Raw genomic sequence first — 18,512 nt, forward strand, 5'->3', positions numbered from 1 at the left:
ATTGGAAAGATTTAATGGGACGCTCAAATTGTGTCTGAACAAAGGTTCGAAATTCTAGAAATTTGGTGTAAACTTGGGATTTTAGTATTAGAGGAAACACCCATAAATAATTTTTTTGAAATCATCCAATAAAAGGAGATAATATCAAAAACCCGTATCTATATTTAACAGTAACGTCCATAAATCACTATGAATAATATCAAAAGGAGCAATACTATTAGACTGAGAGTCATGAAAAGAGAGACGAACATGTTTGCTAACTTGACAAGAATGACACAGATCAGGAGAATGATCTTTATTACATTGAATAAAAGACTTGGATAGTAAAATATCTAAGACAACCTTGCCGGTATGACCAAGGCAACGATGCCAAATGTGAGGATAACAGACGGAAAAAGAAAGATGTTGCGGAGATGGCGAAAGTGTGGTGGACACGGCAGAGGGAGTTATAGGATAGATCTCCCCAGAAATATCACAGCGCAGGATAGTCTTCCTCGAACTCAGATCCTTCACAGAAAAACCATAAGGATCAAACTCAACAGACACATGATTATCACTGGTAAACTTACGAACAGAGATCAAGTTTTTGATGATGGAAGGTACAACAAGAGTATCTCTGAGAACAAGAGAATGGGATGGAAGATTTAGAAACTTAGAACCACTAGAAGAAACTGGAATGTTATTGCCGTTTCCTACCACAATAGAACGAACACTGCTAGAATGAGAGACGTTTTGTAAAGCACCTGGGTCAGACGTGATGTGTGATGTTGCACCGGTGTCCATATAGAAATCATCATCAGGCGTTCGAAGGCTCATGGAGCTGTATGCTTCGGCAATATCCGTTGGTTGTAGATATTCCGTGGTGGGAGTAACATACGCTTGCGGTGAACGGGTTGTTCATGGGCTGCGTCCACGCCACTGCCTCGCCCACGGGACTGACGGCCTCGTCCTCGAAGAGAAGGGTGCTGCTGAGAAGCCCAGCTCGGTACAGTTGGGAATGGGCTCGGTGGGGCATTCCAGTGGGGAGCCCAGTTCGGTGAATGGGATGTGGATGAACTGTTCCAGTGAGGAGCCCAGTTAGGCGAGTAGGCTGTTGGAGGACCTGGGCTTGGCCGCATTGGGATGACAGGGGTTGGCAGCAGTGTTGCTGTGCGATCCAACTGAGGAGAAGAGAAATGATGTTCGTCAGAGAGAAACGATGTATTGCAGCAGCAACAGGGGACGATGGGCAGTGGTGAGTGTTGTGTTTGAGCCAGAAGAAGCTTGTTGATCGCGTCAAATCTCCTCGGTACGTAGTTGAGATCGAGCAGTGTCAAAAGATGGCATCGATTGTTGAATGAAAGAAGCGACGGTATTATTTTCCTCCGGAAGTCCATTCACAAGTTGTATTACCAATCGTTTATCGTTCATGGGAAAATCAAGGTCACTTAATCGATTTGCAAGCGCCTTTAGCTTATCACAGTAATCATCCACATCATTACAATCAATAAATTTTAAGTTTACAAACTTACCCTCAAGGGTTGCGGCACGACTACCTTTGTTGTCTTGAAAAAGACGTTGGAGATGATCCCAAATCTCTTTTGATGTGTTTCCGGATTTGAGAACAGTAAGCATCAAATCTTTGTCCATGGTGGAGAACATCCATTAGCGGCAGAGAGCATCCAATTGAAGAACATTAGAAGCATCTAGGTCCGACGGCGGGGTTGATGCATCTTTGAGAAACATTAGATTGTGTGCTTGAAGATGTAGTTTGAACAAGAAAACCCATGAAGAGTATTCATCTTGTTTGATGTCTAAAAAAATGGGTATGAGGTTTTTGATGTTGGTGACGGTAAAGGCCGGATAGAGGGTTTTCTTATCACCCGCCATTGAAATTGTTAGAGAAGAAAAAGAATAAGATGGATCAAGTTTTGGCTATTGATACCATGTCCGAGGATAATGAGTTTAGGGTTTTTCCCTTAATTATTATTATTCCATAAAACTAGAATATATATGTCTTACATGGTTTCCTAAAATACCGTGACCCAATAAATGGTCAATATACGGTCTATTACAAACTTCCTGCAAACTGAGGTGAGTCGTAGCTTATGCAGTTACCGAGAGATGAAGTTCTTTTTTGTTGCTTTTCCTTTTGGTACAAAATGCGCTCAACGTCCATTAAGACTGATTTTTTTAGCCGATAAAATACCACAGATTAATCATTATCCCCTGCTCGACTTATGCATACAGTAAAAAAAGGAGAAAAAATTGTTATTTTTCTTCTTTTCCGTTTTGGATATAATAGCAGGCAACCAATTGACTTATCCCCATTTCATTATATGGGAGTGGTCTTAGTCTTAATGTGGGTAGTTGAATGATGCAAAATAATAATGAAAAAAAATGATATTAGAGAATAAGAACGTGTTTTCTTCATTATCATATCTATCCTATAATTCCAATTTATATATTGGAAAAGAATGGAGAGGCTCATAGAGTTATAAACCACAGGATCTTAAATAACCCAGATAATGTGGGACTATAATCTCAATACGTCCCCTTACATGTAGTCTCGTTGGGTCTAACACATGGAAAATAAATCGGGTGACGCGGAGTAAAGGTGCGGTCAAATGACTCGTCACAGATAGCCTGCTCTGATACCAAGTGAAATTTTGCGGTCATCCAACTCAAAACCAATTTTCAATGAGTGGAGAGGCCCATAGATTTATAAACTGCATGATCTAAGATAACCCAGACAAGTCGAGCCGACGACTTTAAAACAAGCGCTTCATGGGAGGCAACCCATTGGTTTTGTATTTCTTATCCTTTTGCTTTTTGTTCTGTATATTTATTTATTTTCGTTGTTCCATGTTAGGATTTCCCATCTTGACTTTACTAAGACGATTCAATTACATTGAGGACAATGTAAGGTTTAAGTGTGGGGGAGTGGTTAAGCATTTTTGTTTTTTTTAAATTGCATAAAACCTCCAAATTGTAAAGATTTTAGAGTTACTAGCATACTTCTAGGTATGTTTACATAGAAAATTCTGACCAACATAACTAAACTTGGAAGTGTTGTTGATCAATCGTTAGTTGAGACTACCCGTATTTATATCATGTGAGGCACCAACCAGAAATTCTTTGTAGCTGACTAAATAGCTTTCTTTTGAGTGTGTGACAGTACATAATTCCGGGTAGAATTGTGAGCTACCCAACTTCACACCAATTTTCAGCACTATTTTTGATCTCTCTAATTTTGTCAATCATGAGGGTGACGTCTATAGATGAAAGCCTCCTTCTTGTAGTTCGATTTGCAGTTAGCACCATTCTCTCGACAACAACGGGTCCATAGAAACACCGTCATCATCAACAAGTGGAGTATCACAAGTTCGAAGGAAAATTGAAGACGTTTAAGGTTTACAAGAAACAATACAAGAAAAAAGAGCAAATTTCATATTCAAGTAAAGCAACATACAATGAGCAGGATTTTTATATACATGTTGAAGACTTACATATAAGGAGCGTAATTTTATATCCAAGTTGAAGACTTATATTTACAAGAGCAAAGAAAAGCAAAAGGTGAGTATTATTGAAGTTTATGATTTCGAGACGATACAAGTTGTGAAGAACCAAGCGGTAAAATACTTCTCCCACGTCCACGGTTTGTTTTATTTACACTTTTTTTTACTTCTCTTGTCTTCATAAAAGAAAATGAAAATAAAAATAAAAAGAAAAGAAAAAAATATGAGACAAGAGAAAAATTTATCATTGTTTTTATTTTTTATTTAATAAGCCATGGGGAAGGAATATCTATAAGGAAGTTTCAAGCGACAAGGATTTAAGGTAAAGAGTTACAAATTGTCAAGGATCTACGAAGTTCGAGAGTTTATCATCAATAGTTGAATCCGAAGCCGAAGACCAAGAAGATGAAGACGAGGAGCGAAAGACGTTTCTATTGGATGCTGTGAGAGTGGTGTAATCATCGATCCAATCGGATGTGAAGGTGAGTAAGTAATCTCATCCTCGATAATAGTGGTTGATTACCTTTCTTAGAGATCGTCAGAAAAATGGTTTTTTCAAAACGTTAAAAGATGTGGGTTTTTAAAATATCTCGAAAGTTGTCCTTCCCACAATTCAACGTGTTGCAGCAATTCTCTTTTCATTCCTACCTGCACACATGTGAGAACCGTAAAAGTGCGTGTTTTTGAGTGCAATTTTATAAAACCCTTTTTGGTGGGGCAGAAGTCGAGGCGAAATGCTTATTAATCCCTCTCAAACACGCGTTTTCTCATTATGAATGTGGTTATTTCTCACTCAACATTTACGAATGAGAACATGTTCTTTAGTATTTCTAACTTCTTATTACTAGCATGTAGAAATTGTATGTCCTCATAGCTCTTTGGATGCTTGCGATGCTGGAACGTTTTGAAGTTGGAGTAGGATTTGTGGGTATATCTCTAGTAAGCCCTCACGAGATTATAACTCGTCCACTAGGGACACCTAGGGGTTTAAAGGCTTGTTATACACGCTAAGTTTAACCATATTCTCGATGAAATGGAGTTGTATGTATTTGGTTTAGTTTGCTCGAGGACTAGCAAAGTCTAAGTGTGGGGGAATTCGATAGGTGTGGAATACACCCTATTTATTATCTATTGTTTATGCTTTCTTTGCTATTTTCTTGTGAATTTATGTATTTTACGTTTGTTTTTGAGTATTTAGGTACTCTTGAGTCACATGGAGGAAAAGAAGAAGAAATCATTCAATTTGAGACGAAAGGGTAAAGAGGTCATTTCACTGCGGACATTATAGGGATCCCGACCACATGTCAAGGGGCAACTCTCTTTCGGAAGAATGATTAACGGTAGCCAGCAGCGGTAAAGGGGTTGCTAGTCAGGATGGCCCTTATCTAATAAGAGGGTGTCCCTAATCCTAAGTATGGGTGTACGTAACTGTGCTAGCTGGGTGGTTCTTACACAGTTGGGTGACTAAATCCACCCCAATGATTGACCTGAACCCTATTTCGAGAGAAACAATTCTGTCATTCATTTGTTTACCAGCTTCCCCTGAAATTGAGAAACGAAGAAAAGCAACGCAGCTGCTGCTGTTATAACATGTCGAGAAATTGAGAGAAGTGGAGATGAACTTCAGGGAAGATGAAGTAAGATTGCGAGATGATTCTGCTCTTGGATTTGAAATAGAAGCTGCAATCAGATCGAAAAGCAATTATGGAGACGATTCGATGAACAAGAGAAAGGAGATCTGAGAGCTGCTACTGTTAGTTAATACAGAGAAGAAATTGAGAGATGGGTTTGCTGATGAACTCAAGATTGAGAAGTACACAGAGTTGTTGTATGAATCTCTGAGAAGAAAGGAAGCAGAAGAACGAAGAATAGTGTTGCTGTTGGTGGATGTTAAAATGGAGATTAAAATGGGTTTTGAGGCCGGAAAATCAATAAAATCTGATGGAGATGCTTCTGTGTTAAGAATGGTGGTTTGAAGTGACAAGAGAAGTAGGTTTGTCTCAGAAACTGCAGCAACGGGTGTTGGTGATCATGGTTGGTGATTTTGCAGTACAGGAATGAAGGAAGAATTGAGCTGATATGGGTTACAATGGTGGAGTTTGTGCTGCAGTGAATCAAGAACATGCAATTGGGATAAAAAATCTGGTGGTAATTTGAAGCTGAGAAGAGCAAGTGGTGGAGCTGTAAAGATGGGGTTTGCAATTTAAGCTCAGATGCAGGATGCAGTCAAGACAAGATGCTGGTGTCAGTTGAGAAGCTGGAAGTGTCAATGAAATGCTGTATTGAAGCTACAATACATGTATGCTAAGTTCTTAACAGGAGAAGATCAAAAATTGAGGCCTGAAATTGGCCGGGAATTGACAAGAATTCAAACAGAACCATGCCAGATTTCTATGTTGCCGAGTTAACTCAGAGACTCGGTAAACCTCACCGATCCAGGCTGAGTAAGACCCAGCAAGACCAAGTAAGACAGCTAACTCAGTGGCTGACTACCCTTCCTTGACCCAGGTGATTAACAAAAGACCGTTAGGTCAGCTGTTAACTTTAAAGTCCTGTAACGAAATATTCATTTGCCAGAGACAGAATCTCAGGTGATCGTCATAGAGCTTTTAGGCCGAATTCTGGTGGTACAAGTGATTTTCCGGCGACCCAATTTGAGAAGAATTTTCTAGACTCATGGGTTGGAGGAATTGGACTTAAATTTGGAAAGAGGAGATGGATGAATTTTACAAAGACAAGGACTTGGAAAGAAGACTTATAATGGGAAAGAGATTCTACTCCTAAGAGAATTGCAAGCAAATTAAAGCTTATAAATAGAGAAGTTCTCTACTTTTCTCTACACATTTCTGTACCTCTACACACACAACACTTGTATTTTTGCTTTCTTTTCAAAATTCCTCTTTTAATTATTTGTAAGAACTTCAAAATTCTTCTTTTAATTATTTGTGTGAATTTCAAAAACATGAGTAGCTAATTTTCTAATTGATTGGGGATGAATTCCTAGTTCTTAACATGCTTTGAGTTTTGTTTTAAATTTACTTTGAATTTTTCACGTGATTATCATTTGGTTTTACGAATAGAATGTTTGTGCTTGATTGATATGTCGTTTAGGTGGCCAACTAAATTGATTTTTTAATTGATATAAAGCTAGTAAAAGTTATGGGATAAGTAATCGTTTCTTGACTATTTACACAAGTAGAAAACACGTGACCTTGCGGAGGGATTCCGTGGAGCAATTGTGTGCGAAAAAAACGTTAGCAAGTAGACCTTGATCTAAGAGTCTAACTACGAATATCAACCTAATAAATTCATAAATCTTAATGTGTTTAAATAAATTACATCTTGAGTGATCTACTACTAGGTGGTTTGGTAAGTAGAATTCGGTAGTCGTAAACTTCCATATCCGGTGATACAAGAAATTAGGGGTTAGCACTAATGTAGCTGTTATATCTACGGTTGGTGATAATATGTGACTAATAAAAAATGGAAAAGAACATAACTTAAGTCATTGTTTTGCAACGAAGAAGGATTACTTGATTTAGTCTCTCTTATTGATTTCAACTTAAATTTTTGATTGTTTTATTTACTTTCTTTTGCTTTAAAAATCTAAAACAAAAAACCCCTTTTGTGACAATTAAAAAACTAAAAACTCTTGCTCCTCATGGGAACGAACTTGACTACACTATATTTCTTGTTAATTAGGTGGAAAAATATTAATTAATTTGTTGTGGTTATGACACGCATCAATCGACAACATATTTAGGTAAATCGATAATCTAAGATATCATCATTGAAAATTTTATCCATTGATACAGCAAAGATATGCTCACGAAATCTTTTAATCAATAATATTGTCTTTTCTGGCGAAATCTTGGTATTCACTGTCCAAAGGTTGGACGATAGATAAAAGTTTGATTATCTTAGTAAAATAAATTGGTTCGATATCTTGATCTTTTATGTCCACTTCCATTTTTTTCTAACGTCTGAACTCTGGCATACTTAAATTTGAAAAGAACATGAAGACACAAAGTAAAGAAGACATAAGTACTATCAATGCAGTTTACTAATTTTATTTTTTCAAGTAGACTTTAGGAAAAAATAAAATACCAAAGAGAGGTAAAAACCACTTATGATAACTTCGGCTAATAGTGAGGGTCAGAATGTCACCTCGATTTTAAAAGGGTGCACAAATTTGAATTCCAGTGACGGGAGTCTTAGTTGGCTTTTTAGTATTATTAGATTGTAACCGAGTTTCTCTTTCTTAATCCAGAAAAAACAATTATTTTAGGTGGGATTTTCCCCGAAACTAAAGATTCCATACATAAGTGATAAGTGGAATTGGATCTCCTTATCTCAGTCTTCTGTGAGGTGAGAAAACATCAGCAAGAGCACCATTAAGTAGAATGAAAATAGTAACATTGTTAATTTATCGATCAATAATTTCACAACATTCATTGCAGAGAAGTTTTTTAATAGTATTTAAATCAAGCTTTTGTTTTCACATAATATTATTGATAATATTGTCGTTCAGTTCTATCAAACGCTTTTGACATGTTTAATTTGCTTAAGACATAAAATTATAGTTCATTTGCTTAAGGATATGCCTAAAATGGAAAAAAGCATGGACCATTTAGGCCCACCACTATCCAACGTCTTTTTGTAAGAACGGTTTTTTGGGCACTAGCGCATTTTGGTGGGGGACTATTTTATGATATGAATGTCCACCCTACATTCTAAGAGGTGTCCTAAAATATAATGGAAGACTAATCTTCCCTTATCCTGATTAAGGTTATAATTAATCCTAATAACTCACTAATTTAACCACTACCCACTAATATAACTCATTAAATTAAAACCTAAAAATAAAACCGATTAAAATCAGTTTCAAAAACTTTTCCTATTCATTTTTTCTTCTTGTTCTTCTTTTTTTTCCTCTTCTTCGTCGATTCGAAAAAATTTCAAAGCAGAAAACCGAACATGCGTACCAAGCAAACTCCAAGAGTTCCATGATCGAGTCTGAGACTCGCAAATATAGAAAATCTCCTCAAAGAATTGGCAATTGAAAAACAACTTGAAACAAATTTGATAGGCAAAATCAATCATCCAACAACAACCAAGAAGTCTGATTCAAGTGAAATGCAAATACGCATGTAATTTCCTTCATACCCATTCCTTTTAATTCGTTTTTTTGTTGAAGAAATCGATTAAAAATCATAAAAACCCATTGAAATGGTAGTTACAGTAAACATTTCGGCTAGGAGAAATTTTGAAAACCCTAGATTTTCTTAACCGAACCTTCTATATTAAGAACACTTTGGCAATTTAGAAATTAATTAGGTAACTGAACTATATTGTTCGTTTTGCTCGCAAAACAAAACCCTAGATTTTCCCCACCGAACTTCTTCTTTAGTATGGGAAATTTGAGTTTGGTGTATTCGATAAATTATATAGGTAACCGAACTGTGGTCTGTTAACACCAAATATGTAGTTCGATTACTTCGAAACTCATGCTAGATAACCGAAATTTGAGTTTGGTTATTTCACAACTCATGTAAGCTTGTCGAACTTTAATCTGTTTACAACTTGTGTTTGATTTAATCTCATGTTATTGATTTATTTGATAATAAAATATTATGTTTAGCTAATATTGTGGTCTTCTTTCATTAGGAAGAAAGGAAAGAGATTTAATCCCCTTCTTGATGATGAAGAAGAGCAAGGGAATGAAGCCACTAGAAATGAAGAGGTTGAAGAACAAAGCGAACAAGTTGAAGATGTAGAAGAAGAGCAGTTGGGAGAAGAAGGACAAGAGGAAGAGGAAGAAGGGGATGAAGATAAGGGAGAGGAGTGAGAAGATGAAAAGCTAGAAATTGTTCCCAAATAATGCTGGGAGGACAGTCGGTCTAAGCAATTGAATAGGGGTCCACAACAAGGAAAAAAAAGACTTCGTCGTAGTGGTTGTGTTTGAATCCCTTCTTTTCTTTTATTTTCATTTGGTTGTAGTTTCAAAAAAAATCTTAGTTATGGATTCTGTGTATATTGAACAATTAGATGGGGAGTTTGGTATGTATAACACTTTTATATTTGTTTAAATTGGGTTCCTGTTTCAATTTTATATTTGGTTCATAAGTAGCATGCAACATTATCTTGAATGAAAGACTACAGAATAAAGTTCGGCTAGCCAAGATGTAAAAGGGTTCGGCAACCTTGTTAAATAAGGCCCCAATTTATGTCTACAGTATATATTTCGGCAATCTGATAGTTTTAGTCAGATAACTAAACTTCAAGTTTTGAGTCAGGTTTCAAATTTTGAGTCTTCAGAGAGGCGTTCGGCATCTCCTATAATTTACTTGGTCACCGAACTATAAAGTTCGGCGAGATCTCTATATTTTAGTTGGTTGTCGAATTCTTCTTTGAAGATGCAAAATTAAGGATGCACAACGGGTAAGGTGGGTAGGATATGACCCATTTCGCCACCCTACCCGCTAACTGGCGGGCAAGAAATTTTTTACTCGTTATCCTACCCGCCATTAAATGGGTAATATCCTACCCGGTCCATTAATTGGCGGGTCGGATAGGATAGGGTGGCGGGTATAACCGTTTTTTCTTTCATTTGAAGAAATTTTTTGCCTACAGATATCTTATAAACAGGCAACAGAAAACCATCTTAGAGCTCCTCTTGGCAGTTGCCGTCCTTGCTGACAGAACTGGACCCTTGGTGGACATAGGCTTTGCGGGTGCAGGTCTAGAGACTGCGGCAGTCGAGACTGTATTTGTAGTAGTAGCAAGGGTAGCAGTTGTTGTACTTGCTGACAGAACTGGACCGTTGGTGGTGATTGTTGATGCTAATGCTAAGACTATAGGCTTTGCGGGTGCAGGGCTAGAGACTGCACCAGCCGATACTGCTTTTGTAGTAGTAGCAGGGGTAGCAGTTCCTATACTTGCCGACACAACTGGACTCTTGGTGGTGACTGTTGATGCTGAGACTATACGCTTTGCGGGAGGGCTAGAGACTGCGCGAGTCGATACTGCGTTTGTAGTAGTAGCAGGGGTAACAGATGTTGTATTTGCTGATAGAACTGGAACCGTGGTGGTGACTCTTGATGCTGAGATCACAAGCTTTGCGGGTGCAAGGCTAGAGAATGCGCCAGTCGATATTGTATTTGTAGTAGTAGCAGTCGCTGCACTTGCTGACAGAACTGGACCTGTGGTAGTGACTGTTGATGCTGAGAACACAGGCTTTGCGGGTGCAGGGCTAGAGAGTGCGCCAGTCATTGCATTTGTAGTAGAAGCAGCAGATGCCATTGATGAGGTGGTTGTTGGAGTAGAGGTTGCAGCAGGTGCTACTGATGCAGAAACAGATGGCTGTGTAAAGCTAGCAGTGGGAGACAATGCTGAACCGGTTCCAATACAAACTATTGATTTTATAGTAATGCTAATGGGTGAAGAAGAAGAGGCAGCAGTTGACATGATAGAAAAGGGAGGAGTAGTAGATGTTGTCGAAGCAACAGATGAAGGGATTACCAACAAATTTGAAGTCGAGAAACCTGGAGAAGCAGTAACAGTAGTTGAAGCAGCAGCAGTAGGAGCTCCAAATGAGGGCATAGTAAAAGCTGGTGCGGCATTCGACATAGCTGACGAAGTAGAGGGAGCTGCTCAACAGAGAACATTGGTGCTACATTAGACACAACTAGGGATGCAGATGTTGAACAAGACAATGAAGAACCACCGCCAGCAGGTGCTACTGTTTTACGAATTCCAAATGCAGGTGTGATGGTGGTAGATGCAGAGGTGACTCCAAAGCTAGGGGTTGTAATAGGGAAACTTGTTGAAGGTCCAGCAGATGAACCAAATGTTGTTGTAGTTCCAAAGGATAATCTAGTGGAAGGGGCAGATGAATAAAATTGTGAGGAATACGAAATGGAGGTGGTAGTTCCGAATGAAAATGTAGAAGGGGATGTAGAAGAAGATAATGACGATGATTGAGTTTATGATGAAGTCTTCATTGAAAAATCTGTGACGGACAATTTTACAGAATTAGGGCTTATCACGCAAAAGAAAAAACCCATGAAATTGGAAGGAAAAAAAAAGAGTAAAATCAAACTACTGAAATCAAAATTAATGAAAATTAAACACTAAATTGATTATGAAAATAAGACGTAAACTTACAGATTAAATCTCCATGAATCGATTGACAAACCGTTGCTTAGATTTTGAATCGGAAACAACCCAGAAGAGAGTCCATGAGTAAGGTTTCGTCTTCGATTTCTGAATGTGATTTCTAATTATTGAGAAACAAACTAGATTTTCAATCTAGGGTTCCGGGAGTTTCTGCGTGGAGAGGAGAACCGGAGAAGTATGAAGAGGAAAACGAAAACAAAATGAATTTAGCTTTTAGGTTGAGTTGATTAATAAAAACCAACGACAAAGATGATCAATAATAGAAAGATCAACGACTACTATTAACTGTTGTATAAATAGGAGGGTAGGTGGGTAGGGCAGGATAATTTCAAGCTTTACCCGCCACCCTACCCATCTAGCGGCGGTTGAGAAATATTTGCCCGTTACCCTACCCGCCAAATAGTGGGTAGGATTGGATACGGTTAAAAAACTGGCGGGTAGGGTAGGATTGACGGGTATGAATAGGGTATGTGCACCCCTACTCAAAATTTTGTTTTTCCACAAGTTGGAAAGATCATTCTCTTAAAGCAGAAATCACATAACTGCACTCTTAGGTTTGTTTTAGAGTAGTTTGTGTATCATATTTGTGTTCAGTTTGTGTTTCATCCTTCAGTGAAGAGTTCGACAATCTCCTTATTTTACCAGGTAACCGAATTGCACAGTTCGGTGAGCTCGCAATATTTTGATAGGCTTACCGAATTCTTCTCTGAGGATTCTTCTTTGTTAAATCAAAAGCTTCGGTAACCTGAAATGTTTTATGAGCTAACCGAACAGTGTGTTCTGACTTTTTTCTTCAAATCTCGCTCACTTGTTTCGACTTTCTCCGCAACACACCTACCACGTTTCTTAGATTCCTCCAAGTACTTTGCATTGGTCCACTCATGTGCACAAGGATCTCTAGTAGTTGCATTTTTCTCGCTCTTCTTCTTAGCTAACAAAATATTTGGTTTTGGAGTTTGCAAGATTTAGATGATACTCTTCCTCGGTAAGAGACCAACACAATGACTCCCATCACCATTGAAACCAATCCATTTAGCGTAATTTATTGGATAAACTTCTACTGTTGATCCTATTTTTTTGGATCAACTACTGTTGTTGATCCTTCAAATTGGATCAACTTCACTCTTGATTCTATTTTTATTTGGATCAACTACTGTTGCTGATACAAAAATATTTGAACCAATGATGGTGGCGACAGACTAGTGGTAGTGGTGGACTGGTGGTGGTGTAGTGGTGGTGGTGATGGAGTGGTGGTGGATGTTGGTAGGCGGTGGTCGTTGAACGGTGGTAGTGCAATGATAGTTCAATGTTGGTGGTGGTGGTGAAGTGCTAGAGGAAGAAATTTGTTCTATTTTGAAACAAATAAAAATATTACTATATGAGTGAAGATATTAAAGTAATCCAATTTTAAATGGATAAGGTTATTAAAAAGTAGGGATATATTTATTGTTGTATAAGGATATATTTGAAACGATTTTTTGGGGACTAGCCCATTTTGGTGGGGGACTATTTTGTGATAGGAATGTCCACCCTATACTTATAAGGGGTGTCCTAAAGTGTGGAAATTTCTAACCTACCCTTAACCTAATTTAATTTAAAATCAACCCAATAATATATATATATATATATATATATAACCATCTCCTCCCACCACCGCTGCCCACCACCATCAACCACCACCACCTCCATATATAGATTAATTTAAATCATTGACAAGGATATTCTCACAAACCCATTACTTGTCATTCGTTTTTGGCTGAAAAAATGAGAAGTAATCATCAAAAATGAGTTGAAAATGGAAGTTGCAGAGAGAAGTTCGGCTAGGAATTATGTGAAACAGTTTGTCGAACTAGCCGAACTCATCTTTAATGGAGTTTTTTCTTTCAGAAAAAAGTTCGGTTACCTCAGAAAAAAATTTTCCCAGCCGAACTTTTTTTTCGGTTACGTGGCAATTTTTTTCTCCTAACCAAACTTTTTTTCTGAAAATTTATATATTGATTTCGATTACGTCGAAAAAAAATCCCAGCCAAACTTTTAGTTCGGTTACGTCGCAACTTTTCTTCTCAGCCGAACATTTGGTTCCGTTACGTCGCAACTTTTTTTTCCTAGCCGAACTTTTCTCTGAAAGCAAAAACTCCATTAAAGCTGAGTTCGAATAACTGTGTTTTCAGAAACATTAGCCGAACTACACTTGCAGATGAGTTCGGCTACTTGTTCTTCAAATGTCGTAGACGAACTTTTTTAACCAAACCGAAATCAATTTGTAAATTGTTCTTTTTTAGGAATGTTTTGGCCAATTCAAGCACCATCAACTAAATTTGAAGTATCCGTGATATCCTAAATATCATACTCTTGTTGTGGCTCTTAAAGAAAAAGATCTAATTTTTTTACTTCCAAAACCCTAATCTTCACTATCATGTTCATCTTCTTCTTCTCCCTCTCAATAATTCTTCTTTTGAAAAAAAATCAACTTATTACTTTAAGTTCACTAATCATTAATTAACTCACTAATCATTACAGTAGCTTAATCAAAAATGGTAATTTCGGTACTCAAATGAATATATGGATAAGGGATGATAGGGATTCAAACCCGTAAGTACCCAATAAACTCCTACTTGGATGTAGTTTAGGGATCACTATTCTACCTATCGAACAATGGTAAGTCACATAATTACCCATATGTTTTGGGTTATAGGTGTGTTAGCTGGACAAGTTAGTGGAGCCCAAGCCTTATTCATTGTTTGATGCCTGTATTAACCTTGAGATGTTCCATCAATTTCTTAGAATTAGAACTTCCATGGAGGAATGGAGTGGTTGCACTGCATGAACTTTGGGTATCAAAATCCCCACACCGTACACCAGCATTTCGAAATTATGTACAATTGAAGAACAAAAACTGGACTCGCGGCTAGTTAGATGATAGGACAAACAGTACCTTTCAATCTAACTGGAGAAGATAATAAAATGTCGTGTCCGCTTGTAGTTGTAACATTCTACAAAATCATCTCTTTTGTTAAAAAATGGCCTCATCTGTCGAATTATGCCATTGAACATGATATTCATGAGGCAGGATACTGCTTGGCCGCTTATTTTTTTATACTGAAGTTGGAATCGTCACATATGATCAGCTTCAACATTGGCAGCTTGCCTTTGTTAACGTAGAACTCGAGCGCTCAATACTGCTTCCAGATGATGAGAGTGTAGGTTTTGTGCGCTGATTACTGCTCTCGCATCTTGAGGTGTTAGATTCAGTTAACGTTGATGACTCCCCAGGAAGTGCGCTTGTCATGGAATTTGACTGCTGGCTGCTGAAACGTTGAGAAACCAACAGAGCACTGGATGGTGCTGGAGGGCAAGTATGTTGTTCTCCTCCGGAAAATCACTGCATAGTTTCCATAGTGCTGGGAATAGACCTTGTGGCAACAAAAAATAATGCAGAGGCCTGCAATTGCAACAGAAACGGATGCTTTTAGCGTCTCGCATGTTTCGTTCAACTACAATTAGAAAAAAAATGATACTTTCACGTTCTGTTTCAGGAAAAATGATACTTTCACTCCGTTTCAGGAAAAATGATACTTTTGCTTCGTTTCGGAAAAAGTGATACTTTCGTTCTGTTTAGGGAAAAATGATACTTTCGTTCTGTTTCGGAAAAAGTGATATCACTTTTTCTAAAACGTGGCAAAAGTATCACTTTTCCGAAGCGGGGGTGAAAGTATCATTTTTTCTGAAACGGGACGAAAGTATCATTTTTCTGAAACGACGCGAAAATATCACTTTTTTAAAAACCGAGAGAAATTATCACATTTTTGAAAACAGGGCGAAAGGATTATTTTTTCTGAATCGGGGCAAAAGTATCATTTGTTCTGAAACAGGGTGAAAGTATCAGTTTTTCTGCAACATGACAAAAATATCACTTTTTTGAAACGGAAAAAAATTAATCACAGACAAACCACATCTTCATATTCTTTTTCGGTCGGTCTTCCCACCGTGACAACGGTTGTACTAGTTAGTAATATTACAGGTTTCAAACAAAATCACACACAAAACGATATTAATATCCGCAATCCAAAGCCAATAACAATAAAAACTGAACACATAGCATCAAACGTGATGCTAATGAAGAGAAGTACAATACTGATAGCATCAAACGTGATGCTACTGAAGAGAAGTACAATACTGACAAAATAAAATAAACCAACAAGTACCGTTGTTCTCATTTTGAGTTTATTTGTAAAGTGAACACACGCGATCGTAAGACAAACTGTCGTCGTAGCCGGTTACCGGAATGGTCAGATAGTGAAACTTTAATTATGGCAACACTCGCATACGCCATTCCCTATGATCGCGGAACTCACAAGGTCGTTTCTGAAAGATAACACACATGTAGTCTTACAAAGATTCGGATCAAGAAGCGGTAAAATGAAATCCTCACACTCGACTGCGTTCACACCTCTGGATCATAACAAAGACAGCAACAGAAAAGATTATTAATACACAGAACAAATTAAAGAGAGGAAATAACTAAAAAGAGATGAAAGGAAAGGAAAATGAAAAACTTACTCAAAACTCATCGACATAACCAAAACTAGATAGAAACCAAGAAAAAGCAGAGACGCGGGTTTTGACATCCTTAGAATATTGAAGTAAGAATATAAAACCGATGATTAAGACTATAACTTGATAGGAGTTTGGTGGGGGAATTCCATAACCAGGTGACATCCATTTTATAGCATGAAATCGTCGACAACATGTAATTGTTTATTGGCCCCAGCGATGGATAGACCCGGGAATTACGGATTAGCACATTACATTACACGATGATAATATTATCTAAATACAAGCCCATTATGCACCGTCACAAGATAAGGACTTATTGGAAGAAAAAAAACACCGCTAAATATCACCGTTTAATTGGGGTCCTCGAAAATAATTAGGGTTCCTGGGTATAGGACAAAAAAGTTTATAAGATAGTAATTGGCGGTTATACCTTATCTTTTTTTTTAAAATGGCTAAACTATTCCCAAATCATTAGTGATAATTTAGTTGATTAGTTGTTAATTAGTTTATTAGATTAAAAGCAGATCCAGGGACAAAATTTTGATAAAAGAAAAATTGTGTTTTTGTGTTGTGGAGAAGAAGGAGGTGAGTTTTGGGGGAAGTCTTTGGATTATTTGAAATGAGTGATTCTAGTGGAGGAAGTGATGTTAGTGAAGGTTTAAACAACATACATGATTTCGTTGATGGTGAAATTGTCTTAACTAATCCTATGGATTTGATGTTTGATGAAGAGATGTTAATAGAGGAAGCTTTGATAAATGATGCAAATGAAGATCCCATTACTTAAAATGAAGGAACCAATCCTCCATATGAAGAACCCGGAGCTCAACACAATCAGGTAAACTTCATATACTCTTCAAATTGCATGAATGGCGCTCCAGGTGGTCGATTCATGGACACCATGCAACTACCCACAGTGAGGGTTGTTAGGTCGAGAGGGTAATCACCAACGATCCTGATCAGTCGTCAATGATTTGTCACAACAGTTGGGCCTCTAACTTTCAACTTTTACAAGTTATGAAAAATCGTCAACCGAGTGTGATAACATTGAAGACTCCAGCTAGTTAAGTCATCTAGAGTCGTTAACTTAATATGTTTAGAACCCGACGACTCTAAAACTTTTTACTCTCTCAAGATATCACTCTTAGGGTCGTCAATTTGGCATTCCTATATAATGACGACCCTGGCCAGCCATTTCATAGATAAATGGGAGTCGTCATTCCCCACATGTATAAATCGACTCCATCACTTTTTTTAATAACTGTTGATTTCATAGAATCCTTTCATTGAATCATAATATGCATACATCTTTCATAGGGTTACATTGAAGGAAATGAAATACAATACATAATAATGGTGCACTTATACACTTAATCATAAAGCATGTAATTACACATGGTGCCTTCCAAGATAAAGTAGCCATCGTCGAACTCAAACTTTTTCCCACGAAGCACCTCGTAATAGGTATACACCTTCCTCAACTGAAAACGCAAACATACTCAGTTAGTATCGATCAAAGCTTTAGATAAGTTTTACCTCTTGTTAAAATACTTACTCTTATAACTCCCAACATATTGGGTAAGGCTTCCTTTACGACCTTCGATTCTCTTTTGAAAACTTCACATTCGAAGAATATCCCCATGAATCGTTCCTTGACGAGTTTCAAAGACCTTGAGTTGAAATTTCCGTCTAACGCCACAAAAACGATGAATACACGGTTCCACCAAGCATCCGATGATTCATCAATGTCTTTTCCTTGACTTTGAAAAAATATTGCTAGGGTTTTTTTCACCTCCACCCTAATGGTTAACGATTTTCCATGAATTCCACATGCAGATCAAAAATCGTTAAGCAACACAACCTCATGATTAGCGACCCTAAGACTGTGACTAGAATTTTGCAATTGAAAACATAATTTTTCAATCGTAAAATTAAATTAAAGGCAAACCCAACTTAGATTAGGGGGTTTTAGTGCACATAACTTCTGATTGGAACCATTTTTATCTCATCCTGATTCGATTTCTTCCTGGTTCTTGAATATACCTTAGCTTTAACAGTGTCGACTAGATTAGGGATTTGAATTGCTAGTCTAGCTATCGTCTTGGTACGTACCATATTTGTAGAAGAAGTTAAACATCGACTAAAATTTCACATCGAAAATTTTGACGATGAATCGGATGAAAAAAAAATTCTCCACAATCTTTAATGTAGAAAATAGGGCGACAGAGAAAGGGGAGGGTGTAGAAGAAGAAAAATTTTGGGTTGGAATGAAAATTGGGA

General features: G+C 37.5%; 1 protein-coding gene and 1 long non-coding RNA gene across 2 annotated transcripts; both read right to left on the reverse strand.

The window, feature by feature from the left end:
• Nucleotides 1-812: 812 nt before the first annotated feature.
• On the reverse strand, nt 813-1,629 carry LOC113275805. Its single transcript, XM_026525375.1, has 2 exons — nt 1,393-1,629; nt 813-1,160 (listed from the first exon to the last, which is right to left on the reverse strand). Exons 1-2 carry the CDS (start codon nt 1,627-1,629, stop codon nt 813-815), a joined length of 585 nt encoding a protein of 194 aa, XP_026381160.1.
• Nucleotides 1,630-15,697: 14,068 nt separating this feature from the next.
• LOC113339978 lies at nt 15,698-16,368 on the reverse strand. Its single transcript, XR_003355221.1, has 2 exons — nt 16,236-16,368; nt 15,698-16,127 (listed from the first exon to the last, which is right to left on the reverse strand). It is a non-coding gene; the product is annotated as an uncharacterized LOC113339978 (long non-coding RNA).
• Between the last annotated feature and the right edge of the window lie 2,144 nt (nt 16,369-18,512).

Source organism: Papaver somniferum, chromosome 1 (genome assembly GCF_003573695.1).
Source record: "Papaver somniferum cultivar HN1 chromosome 1, ASM357369v1, whole genome shotgun sequence".
In the NCBI taxonomy this organism is placed as follows: Eukaryota; Viridiplantae; Streptophyta; class Magnoliopsida; order Ranunculales; family Papaveraceae; genus Papaver; species Papaver somniferum.

Bases quoted from the DNA above. Each gene is read 5' to 3' on its own strand.
- LOC113275805 (XM_026525375.1), bottom strand. From the start codon at position 1,629: ATGGACAAAGATTTGATGCTTACTGTTCTCAAATCCGGAAACACATCA. The intron at 1,161-1,392 runs GTAATACAACTT...TCTTCTCCTCAG, and splicing joins CCATGAACGATAAACGATTG to TTGGATCGCACAGCAACACT.